The sequence below is a fragment of the Neofelis nebulosa genome, chromosome 12, assembly GCF_028018385.1.
Source record: "Neofelis nebulosa isolate mNeoNeb1 chromosome 12, mNeoNeb1.pri, whole genome shotgun sequence".
Classification (NCBI taxonomy): Eukaryota; Metazoa; Chordata; class Mammalia; order Carnivora; family Felidae; genus Neofelis; species Neofelis nebulosa.
This window is the reverse complement of record NC_080793.1, coordinates 6049629-6072559: the sequence shown is the minus strand read 5'-3', so window position 1 is coordinate 6072559 and position 22931 is coordinate 6049629. Positions and strand designations below refer to the sequence as shown.

The 22931-nt window shown below is 49.9% G+C and overlaps 1 protein-coding gene across 4 annotated transcripts in view; it reads left to right on the top strand.

The window, feature by feature from the left end:
• Positions 1 to 2843: 2843 nt before the first annotated feature.
• The window catches only part of FUBP3 (far upstream element binding protein 3), a 50342-nt gene continuing 30254 nt past the window's right edge, over positions 2844 to 22931 (top strand). For 3 of the 4 annotated variants that reach the window (XM_058693807.1, XM_058693808.1, XM_058693806.1), the window contains exons 1-2: positions 2844 to 3000; positions 15555 to 15660. In XM_058693807.1, the coding sequence (XP_058549790.1) occupies positions 2917 to 3000; positions 15555 to 15660 (190 nt within the window). In that variant the 5' untranslated portion in view covers positions 2844 to 2916. Of the gene's footprint in view, positions 3001 to 4216; positions 4641 to 15554; positions 15661 to 22931 lie in introns of those variants that run through there. The other variant, XM_058693809.1, reaches the window with a different exon arrangement.

Sequence of the window (22931 nt, the reverse complement as noted above, 5' to 3'; positions counted from 1 at the left end):
GCTGTCTGCTTTCACTTATATAACATTCTAGAAAACACAAACTAACCTAGAGTGACAGAAAACCTATTGGTGGTTGTTTGCAGATGGAGAGGCTGGTGGGGTGGAGGCTGAAGAAGCGTGGAAGGGTAAGATGGCTAGTGGTGTATATGTTCATGACCTTGACAGTTGTATGTATATGTGAAACAATATCAAAGTATACACCTTACTTATGTGCAGTTTATTGTGTATCAAGTTTTTATCAATAAAGCTGTTTTAAAATACTGGACGCTAGGGGCGCCTGGGTGGCTCAGTCGGTTAAGCGTCTGACTTCAGCTCAGGTCATGATCTCATGGTCCATGAGTTCGAGCCCCACGTCAGGCTCTGGGCTGATGGCTCAGAGCCTGGAGCCTACTTCCGATTCCGTGTCTCCCTCTCTCTCTGCCCCTCCCCCGTTCATGCTCTGTCTCTCTCTGTCTCAAAAATAAAAAACAAAACAGTAAAAAAAAAAAATACTGGACGCTAGAGACAGTGAGTGATGCCTCCAATATTTTAAAGAAAAATTATTTACAGTCCAGAGTTCTGTAACTAGCTAAACTGTTCATTTTGTTATAGTGGAAGAAACAAATAATAAACAAATAATTACACAGTGATTTAAAATAGATTGTGATAGGGGTACCTGTGTGGCTCAGTCAGTTAAGTGTCTGACTTTGGCTCAGGTCATGATCTCATGGTTGGTGGGTTTGAGCCCTGCATTGGGCTGTGCTGACAGCTCAGATCCTAGAGCCTGTTTCAGATTCTGTCTCCCTCTCTCTCTGCCCCTCCCCTGGTCATGCCCGGTTTCTCTCTCTCCCTGTCTCTCAAATAAACATTAAAAAATTAAAATAAAATAAAATAAATTATGATGAATTTTAAGATGATGAAATCCAGTGTGCTAGTAGGACATACACCATTGGACTTGATCGGGTCTGGGTCGTCTTCCCCTTCTGCGCCCTCAGAAATAAGTCAGTTGCCCGAAGTTACTGAACCAGTAAAAGAGGAAGAATCCGAATTTTGTCTTCCTACTTAGACACTCTGTAGTCTTTGGAATACACCTTAGGTTTGGGCCAATAGCCCTGTTTTCGCTGTTTATACTCATAGGGAGAGCCAGCTGGAATTTGGATTAACATACTCACCTCAGATTTTTAAAAATATTCAAAACACAAGCATTGTGATATTGGGTCGGTAGAACCATCCCCGTTCCTGAAGGTTGATGCCACCTTCACCTTGAGTTTTACAAACTTGGCAAAATTAAAACACTCAACACACCCAGGATGGGCCACAAATAGATATGTTAGCATGTGTTGGTCCGGTATGTCCAGGATAGATATGTCCGGTCATGCGTTGGTTCTGCCTCATGATAACCCTTCACCGGTAACAGCAACCATGGCCAACTCTGTGCTTTTCCACACGGGTTGAAACACTTTGCCTGAAAGTGATAACCTTCACTGTGACAAGTTTGCCAAATTCTTTTATTTCGCCATAATCTAGGACTTATTCCAATTTGGCATTATTCGATTCAAAATAACTTCTCTTGGCAGAAAACCACCGTGTGTCAAATTCTAGGGATACAGGGAAAACTAAGAGACCCCGTCTCTGCCCTAAAGGAACTCACAGTGTGGTCGCAAAGTCACTAACAAATGAAGAACTTCTCTTCGATTGGCCAGTTACTCCACACACTTCTTTCTAAAACCCAAAGCTCTCTTAGCAAAGGATCATCAAAGGAAAGCCACACCGTATTTTACTTCTCAATTTCCTTTCTGGTGCTCCTCTTCCTTCGTAACTTCAAGAGGCACGTAAAATGCTTGACATGACTCTCCATTAAAATCCAACTCCTTGGCGCCACAGGCCTTGGGAAATATTAATCCTAAAGGCAATCGTGTTAATCAAAAGATGGGAGCCCCTGCTTGGGCCTGCCACCAGCAAGATGTGTGTCAAAGCCCCTAAGCCTTGTTTCCCTTCTGGCGGGTTTGTTTGCTCATTTGTAAGCGCCATCTCAAAGGCGCACGTGTGTTCCAGCACGAAGATTCTTTCCCTTGCTTTGAAGTTATCGACACCTAGCGAGTACCATTAGGAGAAAGTTACTTAAGCATTCCAAGAAGCCCTCTGGCAGGACGGTTTTGAGTCAGCAGGCATGGAAACAATGATGGTCCTGTCCCTATCTCTTCTTTCCCCAGAGCCCCAGAGTTAGCGCAGGAATGTGTAAGAGGACAGCATGCTGGCTTTCCAGCGGGAGCGTCCTTCCTGAGCTGTGTCGCCAGGTAATCCCAGGTGTGGTTTAGCCCAGCCTCGTCCTCCTGCCACCTGGACCCCGGCCGGGTGCTCTTTGCAAATGTTGGGGAACAGACATTTTGCGGCGCTGCCCCCTCGACCTCCAGCCTCCCTCTGGGCCCTCAATGGTGCCATTTCCAAGAGCTCAGTCCCAATATTCCAAACCAATGGCCATTCCTGGGAGGGACTGCCAGGGTCAGGCTTCTAGTGAACCAGGGCTGCTCGGGGGCTGTCTTGGGAAAACCACGTCACTTCTCTCTGGGTTTCCAAACAGCCGAGAGCCGGACACCTCGGGCCCCATCCGAGCCTCAAGGGCCTGTCACGACATCAGCGACGGGCCTGGCCCAAATCCGGTCTGGGAACAGCTCCCCGTTCCTCGAGGCCAGACCGCTGCCGCCCCCGGCGCTGGACACGCCCCCGCGCCCGCGGCCCCGCCCCCACTTCCGGCCGGGCTGGGATCACGTGCCCTGGCCCCGCCCCCCCCTCCCCCCCCCGACACGGCTCCTCTCGCTTCCAGCGTCCCGGCTTCCCTTCCGCCGGAAGTGGGGCGACTTTCCCTTTCCGGCTACGGGTCCCCAAGCGGAGCTGGAGGCCGGACGGGGGAGCTGAGCGGCGGCGGCGGGGGCGGTAATGGCGGAGCTGGTGCAGGGGCAGAGCGCTCCGGTGGGGATGAAAGCCGAGGGCTTCGTGGACGCCCTGCACCGGGTCCGGCAGGTACGGGCGGGGCCGGCTGGAGGGAGCACGAGAGCCCGAGGCGGGGCCGGGCCGGGCCCGATTGGGAGGAGGGGGTCGGGCCTGGGGGCGGGAGGCAGCCTGGGCTGACGCCTCAGCCGAGCTCGGCCTTTTCTTGGGGCGCCGGCAGCCGGGGAAGCGGAGGGAGGAAGCGCCACCGCGACGCCCGGGCCCAGCCTGTCGGGCGGCTCTCCTAGGTGCAGCCGCTGGGAAACGGTTTGCCGGGGTCGCTTGGCCCCATCGCGCCCCCGCGCCCGGGCTGGGCCTGCAGGGCATCCAGCGTGGGCTTCTGGGGTTCGCGAGGGGAAGGGGGCTGGGGAGCTCCCGGTGAGGACCCGGGTATAGACACAGAGCGGCCGTCTCGGGCCCTGTAGCTTCTTAAAACTTGGAAAACATCGTCTTCGGGCTTCCTGTATTCCAAGACTGGAGTGGAAGGAATTCGAGGGTACTTTACTTTTGAAGTTGCTCTTGGAGAGGGGAGAGAGGAGGATGTTAAATAGGTGTGGGTGGACCCCAAGACGTAGAAGTAATCCCTTACGGGCAGTAGTTTTCCTCTCTCTCGGGGAGAATGTGAGATGGACTCATCCCAACGGTGAAACTTTACCATCTGACAATGTCGTGCATTTTGCCAGAGTTAACTAAGCTGGGTTTTAAGAGATTGCGGGCTTCCCTGGAGAGCGAATATGGGACCTGCCAGGAATACTCTGGCTTCCGGCAGGGTGCTTAGAGCAAAACGTGTCCTTGTATCGTGTGTAAATCTTACAGGTTAGCTCTAGCACCTAAACCGTTTCTGCCGAGTGTGTTACAGTCATCGTCTCTTCCTATTTAATTGTAGGCATAACTGACAGTGTAAAAGTTGGGCTGTAACTAATTACTGCTTGATTCCTAACAGAAAGCCACAGGACTCATTGTATTAGAAGAAGGTCTCCACTTGGTCGCTTGAAGATAATGGTCTTTACATCTCTTTCCGGTATTCCAGGGGCGGGAACCCTACCTGTGTCCCCGATACTGACTTTTCATTTTAATACCGATGCTCCTATAGACATATTGGATCCCAGCACTTCCCATACCTGTGGTTCCACCTAAAATTGTGTCTGATGGCTTGTCACTTACTGCCTAGGCATCAACCAGTACAGTAGTGAGTATCCACCCTACTTAGACTTCACAGCCCCTTCCACTACTCTGCTTGCCGGCGTGTCGCGCTGCTCTCCTCTACAGTACAGGGTCCTGAACTTTGTCTCTCACTGGCTACTAATAATGTAATGGCTTTCGCTTTGTGGCTGCTATGTGACACTCGACCTGGTGGCCCTCTGCATCCAGGAAGAATTATAGTCACTACCCTAAAGAGCCCAGATCCGCAGTTTACAGAAGGCCTGTAGTTGAACATAAAATGAATTTCGAACCATTGAGAAGACTTTCTGCTTCTCTTGAGCCAGTGGTTGAACTCGTATTCTTGGACAACCTGCTCAAGAGGGAGGGAGACCCTCTGTTAAATGCTGACCTAATGTGGATTGGTGAAGCGGTGGTGTTTCCTACTAGCAAAGAGAACCTCATTGGAAATGTTCCCAGCTCTGAAATGCGCCATTGACTGGAGCAGTAATAAGCCCAATGGAGACAGTGCTGTAAGTGTATTACTTCTGAGTATTCACAGCTGGAGGTCGATACTATCTGCAAGGATTTGATGGCCTTTAAAAATCTAAAGAAAAAAAACAGGTTTGTGGGTAATTTTAGGTTTATTTCCAGATTCGCATTGAGCAAGAATGGAATGTGAGAAATTGAAACTGTTGTGTGCTTTATTTATTTTTTATTATTTTTTTAAAAATGTTTTTATTTATTTTTGAGAGAGAGAGAGAAAGAGAGACTGAGCGTGAGCAGGGGAGGGGCAGAGAGAGAGGGAGGCACAGAATCGGAGGCAGGCTCCAGGCTCCGAGCTGTCAGCACAGAGCCCGATGTGGGGCTTGAACTCGCGAACCACGAGATCATGACCTGAGCCGAAGTCGGCCGCTCCACCGACTGAGCCACCCCGGCGTCCTGTTGTGTGCTTTATAGAAGACCTTACCTCAAAGGGTCTCCTGTTATTTGGGCATCCGGTTGATGATGGTTCTACTTCATTGTATACACGGCATGTTGCAGAGATGTGCTTTTTTTCTCTCCAGTAACTGGAAATAAAAGACAGTGTACTTATTTATTTAAATGATTGTGCAGCTTCCCTCCACCCCCTCGCCCCCTGACATGCCCTCATAAACACCAGCAATGGTCTATAAAGCCCTCGCTAGTTTGTCAGGGAGGGGTAAGCTGTCTTGTGCTCACTTTATCTAGAAAACCACAATAAAGTCCAAATTGGCCCTGCTGGGATTTGAACCTCCTGTTTCTATTAAGTCTGGTTTGTGGAGTCCAGTACCTAAACCCACTAAGCTTCCTGCCTGGCATCTTGAAGCCTCCTGCGTATCCTCTGGACTCTTTCCAACAGAGGGAACCAGCCCCTTGTTACTGTTAGTTCACTGTGAACACGGTATTCCTCGATCAAAAGGGAGTCTCTGAAGTTGTGTAAAATTTAAAATTTTCCCCAGCAGTGAGTTAATAGCGTACGACCGTTCTGAAGGGAAGTATCCACGTGTCCAAGTGCGGTCTGACTCGGTCCCGTTGATGAAGATCTAAGACCTGCGGGGTATTGAAAAAGCACGTTCAGCTCTCCTAACTCCTTGGCGGGTCAGCAAAAATAAAGTATTTGTTAAACTCGTTTAGAGAGAGTAGGGTCCTCGTAAGGGTGGGAGGTGGACCCAGAGCCAGACCAGGCTCGGCCATCCTGCCCTGCAGCCGCACTGCGTGACTGTCTGGGCTCCCAGACGTCTTCGTGGAGATGATGGATAACTAGATACGAATCCCTTCTGTTTGGTTGGTTTTTTCTAAGAGCGAAAATACTTCCCCAAAGCCCCCTGCTCCTGGGGATCCAGTAGCCCCCGCCATCTAGCGCACACGTTTGCTTGTTCACAGGACAGTGTGACCGCCACAGTGTGTCGCAGGTTCCCAGCCGCCTTCCCCAGGTTGGGCCAGCTGTCTGTCGGTCATCACCCGACTAGAAGTTCTCTTGCCTGACGGCTGGTGCTTTTCGGGACTTTAAGCTCCTGTGTCGACCTAGACGCAGTCAGTGCTGTGTGTTGCATAACTCCGCGGCTGTTCCGTTCGCATGAATACAGTGTGATCGGAGCCTGTCGGGGTTGAGCACCATGACGGTTCTGCGCCCTAACGATCGGGACTGAGCCGATGCAGAACCAGTAAGAAAGCAGCCTTTTGGACAGTTCCGTAGGCCTGGCGCCTGTTCTTTACAGTACTTTTTGGGGGGAAAGGTTCATTGGGTTAGGGCCTCAGAATTTCCTTGGTCCTCCGGAAGATGCCATGCCATGCTGCTGTCTCACACTTTGAGCCTCAGCAGAAGATCTGGCGCTACGTTGCCTTTACGAGAATGTGCATCCGCCATTAAAAGACAGAGCCTTTGTTCATTGGCCCCTGGTCACTCCCAGAGAGAGACTGCCTCTGCTTCCTTAATGTGTGATGTTTCTGACTCACGGCAAGTGTGTGGCGTCTCCATCGATTTAAGCCGGACTCCGCCGAGACTGTCTCACACACGCCCAGTTTGCGTAGCTCAGGTCCCTCAGTCACCAGGGACTGACGACTGAAGGTGCGTTCATTTTTGCTCCCTCAAACCCTGTTGCTGTATCTTTGGTGGGACCCAGTAGAGTACCCTGTAAAGAGTGAGACCTTGTTCAAGGGTTTTGGTGATGTGACCATCTACTTGGGTCACTGCTTTCACGGAAGCCCTGAACTTCCTGTTTGCTATTGTAAGGTAAATAGTAAATGCACACTGCGTTCCACTGTATGTTTCTAAGGTTTTTCTTGTTTTCAACGGAGACTTCTTTACCTTTCTCTTAAAATCTGATAGCCCAAATGTATCATCAAACTTTGGTTTCTTCCAGAGTCCCATTTGTTCTGTAGATACAAATTTGCCTAGACCAGAGTTCCCAAGCTGGTGGCTCACGGGCTGGAGAAGGCTCACAGGGGGCCTGCAGGCACGCTTTGTTTCACCTACACAGTGCCAACACTTAGAAACTAGAATGACGTCCAGTAAAACTTGAGTTTCTAGCTTTTCTGGGAAAAATCTGGCCACACTGCTCCCACATTCTGGAATGGCAGTACTCAGCAGGAGCCGAGTAGCAGCTGCCCTTTCACACGGGGCATTGGCTCTCTGGGTTGCCATTGGGATGCCTAGTCAACAAGTTGTTTTCTCCTCATCCCTTTCCAAATTGTGAGTCCATCTCTGGTTTTTATTTGAAATTTCTTTTTTTCTTTTAAAGGAAAGACTTTTTTTTTTTCAACTTTTTTTTTTTTTTTTTTTAATTTATTTTTGGGACAGAGAGAGACAGAGCATGAACGGGGGAGGGGCAGAGAGAGGGAGACGCAGAATCGGAAACAGGCTCCAGGCTCCGAGCCATCAGCCCAGAGCCTGATGCGGGGCTCGAACTCACGGACCGCGAGATCGTGACCTGGCTGAAGTCGGACGCTTAACCGACTGCGCCACCCAGGCGCCCCGGAAAGACTTTTTTTTTAAAAAAAATGTCTTTGTTATTTGTCTTTGAGAGAGAGACAGAGCATGAGCAGGGGAGGTGCAGAGAGAGAGGGAGACACAGAATCTGAAGCAGGCTCCAGGCTCCGAGCTGTCAGCACAGAGCCCGACGCAGGGTCGAACCCACGAACCGTGAGATCATGACCTGAGCCGAAGTCGGACTTAACTGAGCTTAACCGACTGAGCCACCCAGGCACACCTTTATTTGAGATTTTTGTTTGTTTGTTTATTTTTGAGAGGGACAGAAACAGAATGAGAGTGGGTTGGGCAGAGAGAGGGAGGCACAGAATCGGAAGCAGGCTCCAGGCTCGAGCTGTCAGCACAGAGCCCAACGTGGGGCTCGAACTCACAAGCCGTGAGATCATGACCTGAGCCAAAGTCGGACACCTAACTGACTGAGCCACCCAGGCGCCCCCTTTATTTGAAATTTCTAATGGAAAGAATTGTGTATGGAGATTTAGGAGACCTGGGTCTCCCGCAAGTAGCTATATGACCTCATGCTGGGCCAGCCATTCCCAACATTTGATCTACAGGCTGTTCATAGATCTTCCATGGGAAAGGGGTCATGGACAGATAACATTTGGGGAATACAGGGTTAAGTAAAGGTGAATTGACTTTTTAATGCCAGATTTCTCCGAACCTTTAATACGCTTGTGTGTATTAAGTCCTACAAGAGTTCGGGGTGTGCGTTGTAGATATCCTGAAGTTAATGTAATTTCATACTTTCTTTTCATAAAACCAAGTCATATTCTACAGATCACGTTTCAGGAAACGTTAAGCTACATAATCTCAATAGTTCCTTCAAGCCTGCGAACGTTCAGAGAGCTGACATCTAGCTGGAGCTGAAAAAAAATTGATCATATCTTTGGGTTCTTTTGCTTTGTATTATGTTATATTGGGCACCTATTCAGACTCCCCTTCTCCCCAGCTTTCCTGTGCAACCCTTTTATTCTGTTAAGAATCACCTCTCTTGAAAATGTGTCGCATTTGGAGTTTTCTTATAAAGACACTTGGGAAAGAATAGTTGGTACTTCTCTTGGAGACGTCGACTATACTTTGATCCTCACACCAGATGATAGCAAATCACTTGCAAGACTGAGTAGTGTTAATAGAAGTAGTGATGTGATTCGAATTGCCTGCCATTATTTGAGGATCTGCTGACTCCATGGGCCTCTTGCCTGGATGCTGGGCCAGCACAAAGATACGACAGCTTGCGGCTGGTTTCGTCTTCTTGTGGGCTCAGTCCAGCCAGTGAGCGAGTGAAGTAGCCGGGACGAGGGTTCTCATTCTCATCGTGTATTTGACAATAACGAGCCAAAGGAAAATAAAGCAGTTTTCTCAAAGGCACACAAAGAGTTAATGCCGTCGTTCTTGGACCCCCATTTTCTGCATTCTAAGGGCTTGGTTCCTTCACAGAGGTGGCTGGCTAATTTTCCATCTCTGAGACTTCGGAATCTGAACAAAGCATCGAAGGATGCCGGTGGAATTCACTGGGACGTAGGGTAGAAGGGGAACGGACCTACCCTCTTTAGGGCCTGCGCTGGAGGGTCCCGCTGGAGCGTTATTTCAGCTTAGAGCTTCGCCTGGTCGTCTCAGCATTGTGGCTACCAGTGGGCTTCTCCAGATCTGCTTTAAATTTAGCAAGCCTTTGAGGGGTACCTTCCATGTGGCGAGCACTTTGCTATGCATCAGGGGAGTTGTGCTTTAACTTCTGGGAGCAGGGGCCTTTTTAAGACTCTTGAAAACTTTGAGCCTCACCACAGCAATGTTTAAATAGTTTTGTGTGTAATTTCAGGAGGTTCGTGAATTCTCTAAAGCCAAGCCCTGAAGTTCTCAGTTAAAAAACCTTTGTCCTGGCGGTACTAAGAAGCTTGAGACAAGTCTGTTCCAAGAGCTCCCTGTAGTGGGGAGACCATAGAACCAATAACTTTGTCAGTGAGTTACATTATTCAAAGGTAGTTTATAAAGTGCTTTGCAGACACAGAGAGGGAAGTTCCATTCTGCCCCAATGTGGGTGGCATGAGGTTGTCAGGAAAGCCACCACGAAGTGCTGTACCTTATTTGGCCTATAGAATTCCTTGTTTTGGTTAATGCTAGTAAATAGGGCAGGATCAGCTGGGGCCCCGTCTCATGACAACAATGGCCAGCATTCATGGAGCCCCTGTTGCGCTGGATGCCAGGCAAGGACTTCCATATACGTTCTCTCATTTGATGGTCGCAAAACCCCAGGGGGTAGTACAGTAGCCCCCCCCCCCATCTGCGGTTTTGCTTTCCAGAGTTTCAGTCACCCTTGGTCCATCACACTCCAGAAGCGAACGGTCCTCCTGACACGTTGTCAGGTCGGTAGTAGCCTAACGCTGCTCCACAACGCCTCTGTCACCCACCTCGTGTCACCACAAGTAGAGCGGGTCCAGTACGAGATACACCACGTTCACATAACTTTTTTTTTTTTTACAGTATATTATACAGTTCTATTTTCCTTTTAGTTATCGTTCATCTCTTACCGTACGTAACTTGTAAGGTCAACTTTATTATCACAGGCACGTATGTAAAGGGAAAAACGATATACGTGGGGTTGGGTGCTGCCTGTGGTTTCAGGCCTCCAGAGTCTTGGGATGTATCCCCTGTGGGTAAGGGGGTGCTGCTGCACCTGAAGTGCCTGTTAAGACTTCGGATTCAGACCGTGTGAGTTCAGGTTCTGGTTCTGTGCCACTCGCCAGCTTAGTGACTGGACACACAATGTAACTTCTTTAAGTCTTAGTTTCTTCGTCTGGAAAATGGAGGTCTTTGATGGTTGTGATAATTTTTTTTTAATAGCTAATATTAGACGTTAGGAGGTCCCCCTTGGGAGGTGGGGGGAGGTAGTGACGGAAGGAGGTAATGAGGCAGACCTTGGGGTAACGGAAGGAGGTGATGAGGCAGACCTCAGGGGTGCCGGAAATGTTCTGTGTCTTGATCTTGACCCTAGTCCACAGGCATTTTAGGAAGTGGACGTTCAACGAGCTGTAAACTTACGATCCGTGTCCTTCTCTATATTATTATTATTATTATTATTATTATTATTATTCAATAAAATACAAAAGTAAACCCTTCTAATTTCTTACCACGGGCCTGGCGTTGTCCTGGGTGCTTTACATTGTTATTTCATTATCCCGGCGGATACAGTTCCAGGTAGACGCTCCCAATCCCACGATAAGGAGAAGAGTAGCTACCGTGTAAGGTCCCCGTGAAGACGGAATGGGGGCACCATCAGGCACTTAGCAGGCGATAAGTCTGAGACACCTGCTGCTCTCCTTGGGACCCTCTTGGGTTGTGGGAAGTGCCACTGGGACTTGACCCTGCACACCCTGACTCCAGAACCTGCCGTCTGGGACTTGGTCTTAGCCGTTGGGCTCCACTGCCTGGGTGACACGCCGTTTCTTCTTGCTGTGGGAAGCAGCGGCTTTCGGTCCAGCCCACGTATTCTCAGGGTCTGAGCGGGGTCACTCGGGACCGTGGAGCAGGGGTTCCTGGGAGGCAAGTTGGGTTCCTGCTCCCTGGCAGGTGGCGGGAGCTTGCAGCCTGTGCTTGCTGGGTCCGTGACCATCAGCAGCGGCTCTAGCATGGACACGGTGTGTGGATGACTGGGTCTTCAGGTGGCTTTGTCTGTTCCTGGTCGGTATAATGTTTTCCTTGTGAAGTGGAGATAGTCACGGCTTCCCGTTTGGGTTTACAAGGCGAGCTACTTGGATTATGAGCCTTGTCAGAGAATTTTAGTCGCAGACGTGTGCCCTGGGGATGATTAATGGCTGATTCCTAAGTTTAATGATTTGCATATCGCCTTCATGATTTTCGCCATAACGCTGACCCCCTCGGTGTTTACTTAGTATTTTTAAATCTTTTTAAAATTCAGACTTAAAATATTTCTAAAAGGAAACTTAATCACTGGCAGAAGTGAAAAACTTTGCCATGCATGGAAGGTAACTAAGAAATATATATATACAGAAGTTTAAAAACATTTATCCGTGCATCTCCCAAATATGCCTGTGTACCTCTTTCTCTTAGGAAAACACTGGTTTAGTCTGTCCGTGCATTTTACAGGTGAGTACCCCCAAGGAGCAAGGCCGTTGGGGGTCGTACCCTGGAAGAGCTGGCTGGAAAACCAGGACTCTTGACTGCCTCCTAGTTCAGTGCTCCCCCTCTCCTCATTGCCGCTAACTATTCAGAGTCGGGGTCACATGTGTGACGTTGATTAGTGTTTCATCTATAAAGGTGCCTCCAACAGCACGTGTAGCAAGATAACTGATTTTCCTCCTTGCCTCCCTCCAAAAGAGGGGAGAAGGGGGTCGAGTGGTAAAAACCATCAGTAGCAAAGTCCCCTCAAGGTCAGGCTCTCCGATAAGCTCCGGACTGGCCTTGGTTTTGTTGGAATATCCTGGCTTCAGTGACTCTCTTATATTCTGGCCAGCACCAATATTAGCTGAGAATGTACCTCACCTCCCTTAAGCAGCTACCCGTCAACGGTCCGTTACGACGTGAGGAATTGCTTCAGCTCCGTGCCCTGGAAATCATTAGGTCTCAGGTCCTTGGGAAGTGAGAAATACTTAAGAAAGTCTTAGGCGGACGAAAGGGGGTGCCCAGCGCTGTGGTCGATAGCACAGACTAGAGCTGGGCAGGCCAGGCTTAAATACGGTGCCTCTGCTTATGAGATGTGGGACTTTGGGCAGAGCATTCAGCTTCTCTGAGCCTCGCTTTTCCTTGTTTTAAAATGGAAATCCTACCAGCCTCCTAGAGAATTGGGGAGAGGAACAAATGAGGTAGCGAATTTAAAATGGTCTTTGCAAAGTACCCAGCACATAAGTAAACACTAAGTTTTAACTCCTTATTTTAGTGGACATGTAAAATCATTTCTTGAAACAAGGTTGCACTTGTATGAAGGAAAGAGTTCCTCGTCTCTTTATAGAATGTTGTTATATCTACAACGTATTGTCAGTGATATAATTGTATCTTGTATTGTCAAACTCCTGTTTAACATTGTTTAACCAAGAGTTCAAGTGCAGCCCATTGACTTCAGGGCTACCCCTCTTAACCAGTATTCTGTACTGCTTTTCTCTTAGTGGAAATTTCCCAAATTATAGATAACTGAAGTAAACATGACTTAAGAACAAATCTGAGAGCCTCAGCCTTTAATCAAATTCAGGAACAGGAAACTATTGTAACATTTTTAGCGTATCGGCTTTGGGAAAAAATGACATTCCGGCAACATGTGAAACCTAACCGTAGAAATTATAAGGAAGGCCAAAGACTCAGGAACACACTCTAGCTACTTTGGAAGGGAGGGAAAAGATCTGGAAGCTGAGAGTGTCCTCCCAAAGGAGCAGGGAACGTGCCTAATGTGTCGAGTTTATGTTTTGGGGTTCTGTGTTTGGGAGTGATTTGACATGCATGCGGTTGGGGGACTCCCCTGAGAATCATGAGCCCTTGTCCCCCTTTCTTTGTGTTTTGGGGTCATCTTCACTGTCTACTGGGAGCACTTGGGGCCATCTGTGAAAGCAGCCGGGCCAGTAATCCCCAAAACCCCACGTCAGTCATTTGCCACTCGGTTGGTTTATCATGGCACATGCAAGAGTCTCCTTGGGGCACCAGCCACTGCAGTGTCCTCGCCTTTTAATCCACCTGTTTTGCCAGCTGGGTCGTTCAAAGTAACATTTGGATCTTAAGTAGCCAACCTCCACAAGCTTATCCAAAACAAACACGGAAAGCAAGATTGCGAGTCTGTCGTAGAGGCAAGGTTTGTACAGTGTTTCGTTTGATAGCAAATGGCCTCTTGGATATAGGAGGTTGGGTTTCTAGCAGCAGGTCTTAGTATTGTAATCAGTTATTTATAATACTGTTTTTAAGCAAGCGCTCATCCAGGGTGCCATCATCTCTAGCCTAGACAGGGGCCGGCAGACTTTTCCCTTTAAAGGTCCAAACAGTAAATGATGTATACGGGCATCGTACGCCACACGGTCTCCGCTCAGTTCCTCAACGCGGAATGCACGCGGCTGTATTCCAGTAAAACTTTCTTTACAAAAGCAGGTGGTTCGCCAGCCATGCTTTGCTGACCCCTGACCTAGAATATCTCCTAAATGATCTTCTCACTCCTGTCTCCTTAGACGCTGTCTTCCTTGTCAAGGGGATCTTTTGAAAACGTAAATCAGCATGCTACTTCTCCTACGCAGCCTTGCGGTTGCTTTCTGTCACCCTTCCTGTAAAATCCAAGCCCTGGCGAACCGGCCCTTGCCTGTGTCTTGGAACACGTCCAGTTCTTTCTTCTCTAGTGACCTTGACCTCTCTCTCTTCTACACTCATACCTGCCAGGCAGGCTGGCTCCTGCCTCAGGGCCTTTGTACAGGCTGTTTTCTCTGCCTGGAATGCTCTTCCTCAGATTTTTGTATAGCCAACTGCTCATCAGATAGGCCTTAGATCCCATGATCTAAAGAGATCAGAGCAGCCTTCCCCGATCACCGTGTGTTTCAAGCAGCTCTCCTAAGCACTTATCTTCTCATTAGCACAATTCACTATCTTCTCTTATCAGTATAATGCTTATCACCAGCTGAAAGGATCGATTCCTGGTCAGCTCGCAGACCTTGTCACTCCCCACGGACTGCTGACACAGAGTAGGGGCCTGGTTATTCTCGTTGACCACAGGAACCCAGTGCCCGGAACAGAGCCCCGCACATAGTAGGCACTCGGCATTTGTTGGACAAGTTGCCTTATTTTAACAGCCATGCTGTGAAGTGCTTTCTAGCATACAGAGCTCCTTTGTGCTGAGAGTGTGTTGGTAGCTTGCCCCAAAGGGTGCAGCTGGTACATCCAAAGGATCCCCTGCAGAGGGGAGAGGGGCTTGCCCAACACCACAGGGCTAGGAAGCCAGAGGGAGAGACCTGACCCCTGGATCCCCGACATCCGAGCCCTGCCTTGGGGTTTCAGTGTCATGCTTGTCTTTGGCTTTTTGTTTGTTTCAAGTCATTCACGTCGGTCGCAGAAGCTGGGCACATGGGGACAAGCCCGGAACTCCCACCGAAGACCCGCTCTGTGGGACAGCCCTTCCGTCTGCCCCTCGGTCCACCCCTACTTCTTAAGCTTAACTCAGGGACTAACATCCAGAGCAGTGGCTGTAAATATTCCTTTGATGACATGATAAAGAGCTGATTGATCAGGGAGATCCCGTTGAACTTTCCAACGAGAACAAAGTAGGCAGAACTTTCTGCGCAGCGTTTGTTTCTGGGGAGAAACACTTCAATAGCTGTGTGATCATTTTTTTTTTTCTTTTCACTGATAATATTAAAAATCGAAATCGCTCTCCGAGGTCTCTCGCTTGGTCCAGCGCGGGAATCCTTCTGAGGTAGTTGGGACAGACAGCCGTGTTCCGCCCTCCCCCCTGCTCGGACACGCCCGGTGGGGAGGGGCTTGCTGTTCTATGTCTGCAGAGATGACGTCATCACTTAACAGGCGTTCAAGTTATGGGATGGATGTTTTCCTAACGCGCGGTCATGTTTGAGCAGACACAGCCTTTTAAATAGTACCGGGGAATTGGTTTCTTAAGGGAATCCTGCGATAAAGAAAACCTTTGGAACAGAGTTCTTCATGGCGGTGGCCTGCCTGTTTTCTTCGAATGCAGTGTACCTGTATTTCAAGGGATGGCTTAGAAATACTGATTTGTGGAAGACTGATGTGCAAAAGTATTTTACTGCTAAAGACACGTTGTTACTGAGGTCGAAAGAAGACTCAGTTAGCAATGAAAAGTGTCCTCGGCGACGCTGCCTCGTGCTAATCTAGGTCAGGGGGAGAAGCGGGGTAACACAGGCCTTTGAAGAGCGCTCTCTCGTCTTTCTCCCTCAAACGGAGCCCGGATTTGTTACTGAGTCTTTAAATCTGATTCTCTCTGTAGATCGCTGCTAAAATTGATTCAATTCCTCACTTGAATAATTCCACACCTCTAGTGGACCCCTCAGTGTATGGATACGGAGTCCAGAAACGGCCCTTGGATGACGGAGGTAAGTTGCGGGGAAACGTCTTTGCCTTTCAGGTGGTAGCGAACCTGCCGCTTAGCTGGAGCCGCGTGTCGGCCATTTCCACGACCGACCGGGGTGGATGTTTCTCCGCGACTCTCCCGCACCTGAGCTCTGACTCGCCCTGACGTTGCAAGAGTGCTTACAGCCGGGCTCGGAGGTAAAGACGAGGCCTTTGCGCGTCGGTTCGGAAGTCACTCGACTGATCCGACAGTTTTGTTTGACGTGGCCCTTCGTGCTTCAGACACGCGCGTGGGGGTTGAAGCTCCCACTCTTCTCCAAAGAAAAGCTAAGATTCGAAGCCTGACTCTCAGGAAGCCTGTGGCTACAACCTGACCTTAGGGAAAGAGAAGGTGGGGGCGGGGGAGGGGGTGACCTTGCTTCGGTCGGCTCCCTTTTTCACCGTTCCCATGTTTGACAGGCTCTCTCTAGAAGCACCCATCTCTCATTCGTTCCTGTGTTATTTGGTGGTTTGGTTCTGTACCCCACTTCAGCCCCCCCCCCCCAAAGAGTTTGAGACCAACGTGGAAGTGCCTGTCCCCCCCCCCCCCCCCCCGGCACCTCCGCGAAGAGTATCTGTCAGATGGGTTTGTTCAGAGAACTTGGACCTCCTTGATCACATTGGGCGTCCTGCAAAGTAGGACTGGAAGAGGGAGTCCGAAGTTTACTAGGTTGTACACGAATATGCACGCAGTGGGTCAGCCAGCGTCTTCTCTGGCCTTCTGTCGGTCTGCCTGCCTACCCAACCGTGTGTATGCACGTATTTCTACGTTGTCTTATTAGGTGGAAAAAAATCAAGGTGTTCAATAGTATATACAGAGCAATTTCCTTTTCCAAAAAAGAAGCGTGTTTTGATGTATGTAGAAAAAGTAATTTGGTGTGACTGATTTCTCCAGTGTCTTCCAGATGGGGAGATTGCCATTGTTGTTATTTATTTATCTATTTATTTTTATTAAATGTAATTTATTGTCATATTGGTTTCCATACAACACCCAGTGCTCATCCCAACAGGTGCCCTCCTCGGTGCCCATCAGCCATCGTTTTTAGGTGTTAAACATGTAAAGGTTACGTTGGTAACCTTTTTGGAATAGTTGGATAGGTTCACGCTGGGAACTTTATAAGGGGGCTGTGGCTCATTTTGGTGTAAAAGTTCCTTTCTGCTTAAACTTCTTTGTGGTTTTTGTTTTTTTTTTTTTTAAGTTTATTTTGAGAAGGAGAGCACGAGTGGGGGAGGAACAGAGAGAGGGAGAGAGAGGATCCCAAGCAGGCTCTGCACCGTCAGCACAGAGCTCATTGTGGGGTTTGAACTCCCAAACCGTGAGATCATGACCTGAGCTGAAGTCGGACACTCAGCCGACTAAGCCACGCAGGCGCCCCGTGTTTTTGTTTTTTAAAGTTTACTTAATTTTGAGAGAGAAAGAGCATGCGAGTGGGGGAGAGGCAGGGAGAGAGGGAGAGAGCAAGAATTGCAAGCAGGCCCCCACACTGCCAGTGCAGAGCCCAACGTGGGGCTTGAACCCACAAACTGTGAGATCATGACCTGTGCCAAAATCAGGAGAGACACTTGACTGACTAAGCCACCGAGGCACCCCAAGATACTGTTTATGAATATACACCCAGGCAAGGTCTACCCCATTGGAACTAGGTGACCATTTATTTATTTTATTTTATTTTTTTAATTTTTTTTTTTTTAACGTTTATTTATTTTTGGGACAGAGAGAGACAGAGCATGAACGGGGGGAGGGGCAGAGAGAGAGGGAGACACAGACTCCGAAACAGGCTCCAGGCTCTGAGCCGTCGGGACAGAGCCCGACGCGGGGCTCGAACTCACGGACCGCGAGATAGTGACCTGAGCCGAAGTCGGACGCTCAACCGGCTGAGCCACCCAGGCGCCCCCTAGGTGACCATTTAAAAAAAAATTTTTTTTATGTTTATTTTTGAGAGAGAGAGTCAGAGCGTGAGCGGGGGAGGGGCAGGGAGAGGGAGACACAGACTCCGAAGCAGGCTGCGGGCTCTGAACTGACAGCACAGAGCCAGACGCGGGGCTCGAACCCACAGACCGCGAGATCGTGACCTGAGCCGAAGTCGGACGCTCAACCGGCTGAGCCACCCGGGCGCCCAGTGACCATTTTAAATGGCTGCTCCAAAACGGTCCCCTGTGATCTTGTTTGGCTGGTGCCAGTGATTTCTTAGACCAAATATGACTGATTGCATTTTCTGTAGTTTTGCCTTCGTGAAAAGCTCTAATGCGAAGTAACCATTTTCCCTTCTCAGGGCAATCGTGCTTCACTTCTTACAGGACGTCAATACAAAAATAAAACTGAGTTGTCTGGCTCTGAGCACACGGCCCAGTAATGGACAGTCCAGTCTCCCTGGCCCACTGTTTCCAGAAATCACGATCAATACCCTTCACCACGCTCTGCCTTGCCTGCACCCGCCACGTGGTGGGGAAGTGCAAACTGTGTGCACAGAGTAGGCAGTCGCTGTGTCCTTTGCATAAAGAGCACCGAGGTATTTGCAAATGAAACCACTGTCCCCTGGCAGACGTTCTTCTCCTGTTAACCCGCTGGACACCCATTTCAAAGAAATTTGTAAAAGCTGCTGAGTTTGTTGATGAAGAACAGGCAGGTGTAGCTGGTGAGTCCAGAATCTCACTTGGATGCTGCCGCTGTGTAAGGTCACTTCTTGTTTTGAGGACGATAAGTTTTTCTGTGTCTGCCTTTGCGGGATTGAGTCCTTGGAATCAGAAAACGAACACGGTTTCTCTTCTTCTCCTTTCTGAACACGAAGCCTGGTTACAGTAGGGACGAACCTTCCCGTATCGGGCCAGCTGTCCATCTTACGTAACACACTGTGTGTGAAGAACCAGAAACTTCCCCCAGGCTTTTTACATTGGGCAGGACGGCTTGATAGTTAATCCTCTTCTGCTGAGCACCTTCCAAACAACAGAATTAGGCCAATTGTTTTCCTCCAGCTCAGCTCTCCACCTGTGGCATTTGCTGTGGAGGTTAGAGAGAACTCTGGGAGTTGGGGGCAGGTTCAGAGCACAACGAGATCGTCTTCTGACGAGGGTGGCAAGGTCACTAGGCCAGTTCTCTTCTCTTGGATAAATAAGTTCGGTGAACGAACAGGACCCGTCAGGGAAGGTGATGTTCATGGTGACCGGACAGCTTTCTCGAAGGGTCATGGTTGTGCCATCTGTGCGACGAGAGTGTAGGAGAGCAGAGACGAACACCGAGCAGGAATTGCCACACTTTTTTTTTTTTTTTCTGAGCAACAAAGATTTCCAAAGGGCTTGCTTGCAGTTTTTTGTTTGTTTGGTTTGGCTTGGCTTGATTTTTTTTTTTTTTTTTTTTTGGACAGAAGCTCACCAGATCACTTCTTTGGCAACATGAACCCTCTACCTTTCCCGGGAGGCCGGGTTCTTTAACCTTTGGGGGTTAAAGCTCAGTCCCCTAGAGGCTTTTGGAGGTGTTACTTGGGCGTGTTTAAAAGTGCTTCAACCCGGAAGTCAGGCGGAGAGCCTCGGCAGAAGGTTTAGGCAGGGCCTTGAGATTTGCAAACAGGTGTATGCATAGGAGCGCGAAAACGAGTCAACTAAGGGACGAGACTTGGTCTTGTTGTAGGAAGGGACTGGGGCAGTTGTGTCCAGGGCGGTTTGAGCTTGTCGGGCCACCGCTGCGTGAGCCCACTCGAGAGGGGTCGGAGCCTGGCTTCCAGAGCCTGCCCTCCGCTCGGCTCAGGTCAGGCTCAGGTCATCGTACTTCTCCACATCTTCAGTCAGCACCCACACCTCCTAGTTTCTGGCAGGTGCACCCTGCCAGCTCGGGACTCTTCCTGCTGCTCTCTGTGTGACAGCTTTTCTATCCAGTGCCTTCTCCCTGCTACCCCCCCCCCCCCCCCAGGCCACTTGGCTAGAGCCAGTCTGACCAGTTCCACTCCTCGGTTCTAAGACCTGTGGCAGCTTCCGCTACCCAGGGGGTCCCGCCCTCCCCTGCCTGCCCTTCTGCCGGCTTCCCGTCCTTGCCGCAGGTCCTGTCTCTTGTCTTCGCTCTTCCTGAAACCCATCCCCCCTCCCAGTGCTTTACCTTAGTGAAGAATCTTTACCTTATCCAAGTCCCGGTCAGTCCTTGGGTCTCGGAAGCGACGGGACCTCCTCCCAGGGACCCGTTTTGACTCCCTTCAGTGCCTCGCCAGGTGCTCCCTAGCTTCTTTATCTTCTCTTGGCCCCTGTTCCCCTCCCTCCCCTCTCCCTGCTTCCCCCTTTCCACACACCCGTCACACTGCTCTGAAGTCCTAAACCGGTGTCCCCTCCCCAGGACACACGTCTGCAGACACCAGGCGCTTCTCCTGCCGAACTCTGCAGGCTATGATCGTGGACTCTTTTCTTCCTCACCTCCCTTATGTAGTTGGTGGATACGTGTAGTAGGTGGATAGTTGGTGGATAAAACACGTGATGCTTCACTTCTTCCTTTTCAGGTCCAAGATGAGCACTTAGAACATTTTACGGAAAGCAAGCTCCAAATCGAAGAGAGTAGTATTAGCTAAGAGATTTGAGAGGTGCAGATTTACTCAGAATCGGGGGTTGGCGTAACTTTTCTTAAAGGACCATTCGGGGAGGGGGTGCCTGCGTAGCTCAGTCGGTTCAGCATCCGGCTCTCGATCAGCTCATGATCCCACAGTCCTTTCAAAGTTAAACATTTTTTTTCTTTTCCCCCAAAAGGACCATCCGGTAAATTGCTTTAGACTTTCAAGCCATATGGGCTCTGACCCACCTACTCAGCTCTGCCATCAGAGCTTAAAAGTAGCTCTGGATGTCCAGGAGCATGGCTGTGCAGCTGGCCCTCGGGCCCTCGGTGTCTTTGAGGTTTATGTACAATCCTAGATAGTACTGTACTTTTTCTTTTTTGTTAAGCTTATTTATGTATTTAGAGAGAGAGAGCGCACGTGAGAGCAGGGGAGGGGCAGAGAGAGAGAGGGGGAGAGAGAGAATCCCCAGCAGGCTGCACACTGTCAGTACAGAGCCCGACGTGGGGTTCGAACTCATGACCCATGAGATCATGACCTGAGCCGAAATGAAGAGTCAGACGCTTAACGGGCTGAGCCATCCGGGCGTCCCCAGTGCCATACTTTCTCACGTTATCATGCTGGTGTTCTTGGGGTGCGAAGGCAGAATTTTTGGGTGTGCTCTCACATGAACCACTTACAGGAAGACTGAGACGGAGCATCTCTGTGGCCCTGGCTGAGTTTTGTGTTTGCACGTGTGGCCCAGGACAAGGAGGAGGAAGAAACAAGACTGAGGAGGAAGGATCTGTTTAAACCCAGACTTGGCGAGCAGGAAGAGGGATGAGAGGCGGCAGTCAGTGCTGGGGCGCGGGGAGGCCCGGGGTTCCTGCTGCCCGGGGCATGGGCGTGTGGGCCACTGTGCACGGCCCGCACCGCCTCTGGCAGGAGCCCGCGGGGACCGGGGTGTCTGCTTTGGAAAGAGAGAAACTGAATCTCAGACACGCCCGCTTGCACTGTCCCCAAAGCCCACGCTCCCCCGTAGTGCCTGAGGCCTGGGGGGCGGGGTGGGGATCAAGAGTGTCCAGTGGTGGTTGGTCTTCCAGCAGGGGGAGTGAAGACTCCCCCGGGTGAGGTGGGCGGGGGTGGCCCTCAGGGAGCCCTTCCCAGCTCCTCCCCACGGTGTGCACCCTCTTCCCTAAAACGCACCCCTCTGAGAATTGTGTCTGCGCCGGAGACCCCGTGCCCTTCTCCTTTCCGTGTCCCCGGTCACATTTCCCCTCGGTTTACGGAGGCACGTCACCATCCCCGGGTGCCTCAAGAGGCAGGAGTCCAGATTTCTGGACGGGGATTCCCAGGGCGACAAAGCACGAGAATCTTCCTAAGACATACTGACGGGGAAGCATCTGATTTTGGTTCTGTTCAGGTAGCAACTTCCGGCAGAGGCTCAGGCGGTCCCCTCCTCCCCTCCATTCATCCACCCGTTTTAGGATTAGAATCGAGAAGTGAGTGGTAGTCATGTGGGTGCATAAAAACATGTATGTGTGAGTTGGAAAGAGGAAGTGAGACTTGTTTTCTTTCCTGGCAAAGTATGGTCTGGCTGGTTCGACAGTTGGCTTAGCCGACTGGATACGACACAGTAGATCAACGTCGTCCACAGGAATGAATGAATCTGTGGCGTCGACGACCGAAGCTCATACACAAGATTTTAGACATCAAGTTGAAAGGGGATTTATAGCTGTTCAGAATCCTTCTAGGAAACGGGTGACCCAGACTGGCCCTCTACCCTGGCCGGGCGCAAGAACCACCCAAGGAGCTTTTAAAAAGCACGTCTGATGGCCCAGCCTCTTGAGAAAACGTGCAGAACTAAGCACGCACGTTGTCATTCAGCACACAGCTACTCCAGTTTGTCCTCCAGAGACAAAAACCTGTCGCGGCTTTATTCGTAACAGCTCAGATTTCCTTCAGCAGGTGAATGGTTAACAAAATGGCACATCCGTACCACGGAACACTCCTCAGCAGTGAAAGGAATAAACTCTTCATACACTCGGCAGCCTGGATGAATCTCCAGGTAATTCAGCTGGATGAAGGAAGCCGATCCCAAAAGGTTGCATACCGTGTGGTCCCATTTATGTAACGCTTCTGGGATGGAGAATAGATGAGTGATGGCCAGGGTTTGGAGATGGCGGGGTGGGGAGCCCCCTGTATAGAATAAGAAAAGATCGCTCCTGGAGGGAACCCTGAAGCCTGAATTCCCTTTCGTATAGATAAGGATACCCATCCGATGTCTGGGGAAGCGGTTTGCCCCAGGGCAGATGCCCCAGAAGTGCCAGAAGGAGGACTTGAACCTGAATCTCTGTCTCCTGTGCCATGATGGGGCACGCCTGCAAAGGGGAGTTCCAAAGTGGGAGAGTAGGGTGTGAATCTCAGTTCTGCCGTTTGTTAACTGTGTGAGTTTGGGCAGGTTGCCCAGCCTCTCCGAGCCTCTGTTTCCTCACCTGTGAGACGGAGACGATACCCACCTCGTGAGGTTATCCTAAGGATTATAACAAGTTATTTTTGAACTTGTAAAACACTGCTCACACTATTTCCATCCGAACCGGTTAGCACACGCACGTTAAAACCCGTGTAGCTGAAATAAAAGGCTTTATGGGATATGTACCCTTACTGTATATCATACGCTGTTTTTTTGTCTTCGTTTCTAACAAAGCTGCTCGTGATCCCCAATATTGAGTTCATGGCCACCGGTTTAA